At 33.3% G+C, this 4,873-nt stretch overlaps 1 protein-coding gene across 1 annotated transcript; it reads left to right on the top strand.

The window, feature by feature from the left end:
* The first annotated feature begins 407 nt into the window (after window positions 1-407).
* On the top strand, window positions 408-4,575 carry CYCD1;1 (CYCLIN D1;1). Its single transcript, XM_079038193.1, has 6 exons — window positions 408-834; window positions 1,293-1,382; window positions 2,502-2,597; window positions 2,671-2,872; window positions 3,094-3,224; window positions 3,317-4,575. Exons 1-6 carry the CDS (start codon window positions 589-591, stop codon window positions 3,530-3,532), a joined length of 981 nt encoding a protein of 326 aa, XP_078894319.1. The 5' UTR covers window positions 408-588; the 3' UTR covers window positions 3,533-4,575.
* The last annotated feature ends 298 nt before the right edge of the window (window positions 4,576-4,873 follow it).

Below are 4,873 nucleotides of genomic sequence, written 5' to 3'. Positions count from 1 at the left end.
AAAGAATAAATGTATTGACAAATAACATCACAGTAATGAGGATGTCTAATACATTTAAAATGGAAAAATAATAGATTGACAAGTGGCAACACATTAATTAAAAGGTTTAATATGATGACACATGACAAAACAACTACTCTTTTATTAGTATATATATATATATATATATATATATATATATATTTTAATAACCAAAATGAATGTGAATTCTATCTTGTAACTAATATGATCAACGACCATATAATATTGTTTAAAGTATTTATTTAGTTGAAAACGATTAAACATAAACAATATTTATATTTTATTGTTGTAGATATAAGATAAAAAAAATTATACAAATACACACAAAAATAAGTAGCTTTATACAGAAACAATGTATAGAGTCCCGATATATAAGTAGGGAAGTCAGATGAAGCGTTTGAATAGAGAGATCTTTCACACAACCACTCCTATTTGACATACTAGATATATCAAGTCGTCTTCTCCGGCCACCACTATCCGGCCGTCTTTAAGCTCAACCTGCCGGAAAACCGATCGTTTCTTTAGGAAACATGTTCAGAACAGCATGAGCAACCAATATCGATCATCATGTCATTATCGTGCTCTGACTGCTTCTCCGATTTACTCTGCGGTGAGGACTCTGGAATATTATCAGGCGAGGATCAACCGGAGTGCTCTTATGATTTCGAGTATTGTGCCGATTTCGACGATTCAATCGCGGAGTTTATAGAGCAGGAGAGAAAGTTCGTTCCAGGAATCGATTACGTCGAGAGATTTCAATCTCAAGTTCTCGATGCATCTGCTAGAGAAGAATCTGTTGCATGGATCCTCAAGGTAATATACATATATGTACATATTGAAAACCTTGATTCCGATCTTCATTCTCTTCATTCACCTACGTATTAAGTGCTTGATTTGAATGATTTTCAAGTTATCGGATTCGGTATCATGAAAAACACGAAAACCTTGCCAGAAATCACGATTGAAAAGTTAGTTACATAAATCGCTACAGTGCGATTTGCCTGATATTGTCATTTAAAAGTCATGTCCAGCTGTTTACATTTTTTGAAAAATACATCGATTATTGCTACTGGAAAAGCGGAGGCGTAAATTTTAAAACCACTTGCCGGAGGCGTTAACATGATCCGCCGAAAGGCGTTTACCTAAAAAAATCCACCGTCCGTCGCATCCGTGGTTTTACGTGAGATCGGCGCCGCCATATGTGTACCGTGTGATTATTTTCGGATATTCTCTACGGTGTTACAGCGAGTTTTTTTGTGTACTTTTTACAGGTGCAACGTTTTTACGGATTTCAGCCGTTGACAGCGTACCTCGCCGTGAACTACCTGGATCGATTCATCTATTGCCGTGGCTTCCCGGTGGTAAATTTCTCTCAACCATCGTTCATCGTCTCCGTCAACATTTCAGAAACTTTTTCGGTTTTTCCTTTTAATCATAATGATATAAAATAATAATAATAATAATAATAATAATATATCATTGGCTAGAAAACACGAGGATAATTTAACAACGCTCTCAAAAGTAAATATTGACGCCTTATAATTTAACATTAAGGAATAGTGACTAGTTTACGTGATTAATTACGAGAGATTCTCGGATATTCTACTTTAAAAAATTGATTTAACCACACTTTACAACAGATGAGATTCATGTGAAGTGAACTAGTCGATTTAATCAGTGGGACCGCATCCTGCAATCACAATTTTTTTTGGTCCTCTTTTTGTTTTCTTCTTTCTTGTACTTGAACAAATTTACAATATATTACTGAAAATTCCTACATTTTACTTTTTCTTTCCTAAAATGAAAGAGAACTACTATTCAAATAGTCAACATTGAACTCTCTAGATCCCAAAGAATCTTGGTATGAACGTAATTAATGTTGTATTGGCCTTTCAAATCAAGTTAAAGTTTTATAAGTAAAACAGTTATTTTAAGAAAGTAACCCATTGATTGGGAAGTGCATTTATTCTGGTTTCTTCTTTTTTCTATTAGTTCCACTCACAATGAAACCGATTGAATGCATAAGGCAATAAAACTTTGCAGGATTTGTCTTTTCATTTCATCTTTTATGTGGCGTTACCTGTTTAAAAAAACGTACTATGCCCCCACATGATTTTATATTTCTAACTCCTTTTACATTCATTATCATCCACCAACCAAAATTTCCAGATATATATAGAGAGAAAAAGAAATAAGCACACATGAGTTTATTACTTCAAACTTCTTTATCATGGAATAATTATAGATCGATTTAGCATTCAACTGCTTCGTTGTCTATTAGTACACCTGTAATAACAATTATACAAAATCCTTATCCCATGGAAAAGGGTTTCATTCGGATGTGCCCCTTTGTCTCTTCTAGTCCCACAAGAAAACATTGATTACATTAACTTAATCACCAACTATTATTGTTATAACTATACATTATTATTTTTTTTTTAAAGTTTTCTAACTCCATTTTTTTTTTTAATAATCAATAGGCAAATGGGTGGCCCTTACAACTCCTATCCGTGGCTTGCTTGTCTTTAGCTGCCAAAATGGAGGAACCCCTTGTTCCTTCCATCGTGGATCTTCAGGTAACTTATATTTAAATTTTATTTTAATTAACATCACAATCACAATTAATTTAAATTTATTATTATAAATCAGATCGAAGGTGCAAAATATATTTTCGAGCCAAGAACAATAAGGAGAATGGAATTTCTTGTGCTTAGTGTTTTGGATTGGAGGCTAAGATCCGTTACCCCGTTTAGCTTCATTGGATTTTTCGCCCACAAAATCGATTCAACCGGGACGTACACCGGTTTTCTTATCTCAAGAGCCACCCAAATTATTCTATCAAATATCCAAGGTATTTAATTAATTTGTCTATTTGTCTATTTGGTATTAATTAATTAATTAATATTTAAACACAAATTATAAATTAATACCCCGCATGCATGTAGGTATTTGATATTAACAAATCAACAACCTCCATACTTTTTTTTTTTAATATTATTATTCATGCATGCGAGCAATTAAATTTTACAAATACCAAAAAAGTTGACCAAAAAGTTATATATAATTGTACAGAGGCTAGTTTACTTGAGTACTGGCCATCATGTATTGCTGCGGCAACCATACTTTGTGCAGCAAGTGATCTTTCTAACTTCTCTCTCATAAATGCCGAACATGCTGAATCATGGTGTGATGGCCTTAGCAAAGTACGTTAGTACGTTACCATTTTTGCACTCCAAAACACTTGTGTTGACCATTTTGACTAATTAATTTTTTTTTTTTAAAATTTAATTTTCAGGAAAAGATCACGAGCTGTTACAGACTAGTACAAGGAGTGAGTCGGTTAACGACTAAAGTTTCAAAGATGTTACCAGTACAGGTCCGAGTCATGACAACTCGGACCTGTACTGCTACATCAGATGACTCATCGTCCTCATCCTCATCGCCCTATAAAAGGAGGAAATTGAATAACTGCTCGTGGGTTGATGACGAGGACAAGCGAAGCTCTATTTAAAGGAGACGCCGATATAAATATAAATAAATAAATAAAACAGGGGGCAGAATGGGAATGGAAATTTGGATAAGAAAAAGTTAACGAAGAGTGATTTTATTAATTTATTTTTAGTAGGTGAGATGGGCATTTGCCATAATTCATAAATATGGCTTTGCTGATTCCCTAGGGAAAGGGGAGTTTGGTACATAATATTTTGGTGTGAGAAAATTTGTTTAGTACAAAGTGGGAGTCAGGATTTCAAAGGTGGCATTCATTGTTGAATGAATCAAGATTGAGGGGTGGAGCGTCTGTGGGCCCCCTCTTCCATACACACATCAACAAGATATTAAAAGAAAACTCAATTACGAGTCTAGAAGATAACAACCTTTTTTTATATATAATATAATTATATATATATAAATACCATATCTTGTTAACTAACAACAAGATTTGGTAAAAATAAAATAGAAATCAAGAATCATCAGCTGCTGGATTCTTTGATTTCTAGTGATCGGTGTATCAAGAACTAGTGATGCGGAAAAGATGATGAAAGGCTCCTATCTTTTTTTTTTAATTTTTTTGAAGATTAATTTTGATTACTTATAAGAAAGAAGAAGAACTGAAGAAGACAGATTTGATTTTCGAGAGTGGTTTGAGAGATGAGAAGATTCATGCTTGGGTTTATAAGTGTGTCTTCTCACACGTGTGCATGTGTGTGTTTTTTTGGCGGGAAACGTCCCTATTAACCTACATAACGGGGACTTTTTTGGTTTTTTTCCATCTTCCGTTTTTTTAGGAGTGATGTTCACGCGTGTGATGGTGACACGTGTTCATGTAATTCTTTTTTTTTTTTTTTCTCTTTTTCTTTTTTGATTTAAGAGATGGGTTGCGGGTACTAAAAACGTGCCTTTCTTCTTAATGGCCTGAATTTGGGCTAACCATACAAAAAAGGTCTTTGGGGCCTTTTTTCTTTATTGTTAATTATTTTTTTGTTTTATTAAGCGTGTTTGTATTTGTTATTTGGAATATTCACGAGATTATATAATTAAATCATGTTCCCTCCACTCTCTATCTATACCTTTCTACTTTTTAGCTCACGTGATTGAGATAAAAGTCATTTGTACCCTTCTCATTTGTTTTACTCTTCAAAGTACTTACTTTATGGTGTGAGATTTCGTGATTCTCATTCATCTATGTGTAATCTAGCGTATATATATATCACCATACAAACTTTTTCTTTTAGGATTCCATATAATATGAGATATATATCTATTAACCCATCAAGATGATTGATTATAATATGATAGTCATTCATCATTATTTTTTTCACTCGATAAGAAAACTGATATCTCTCAATGTTCA

The sequence above is a fragment of the Lactuca serriola genome, chromosome 4 (genome assembly GCF_051521515.1).
Source record: "Lactuca serriola cultivar US96UC23 chromosome 4, Lser_US96UC23_V15, whole genome shotgun sequence".
Taxonomy (NCBI): Eukaryota; Viridiplantae; Streptophyta; class Magnoliopsida; order Asterales; family Asteraceae; genus Lactuca; species Lactuca serriola.
This window is presented reverse-complemented; position numbering and strand designations above follow the sequence as displayed.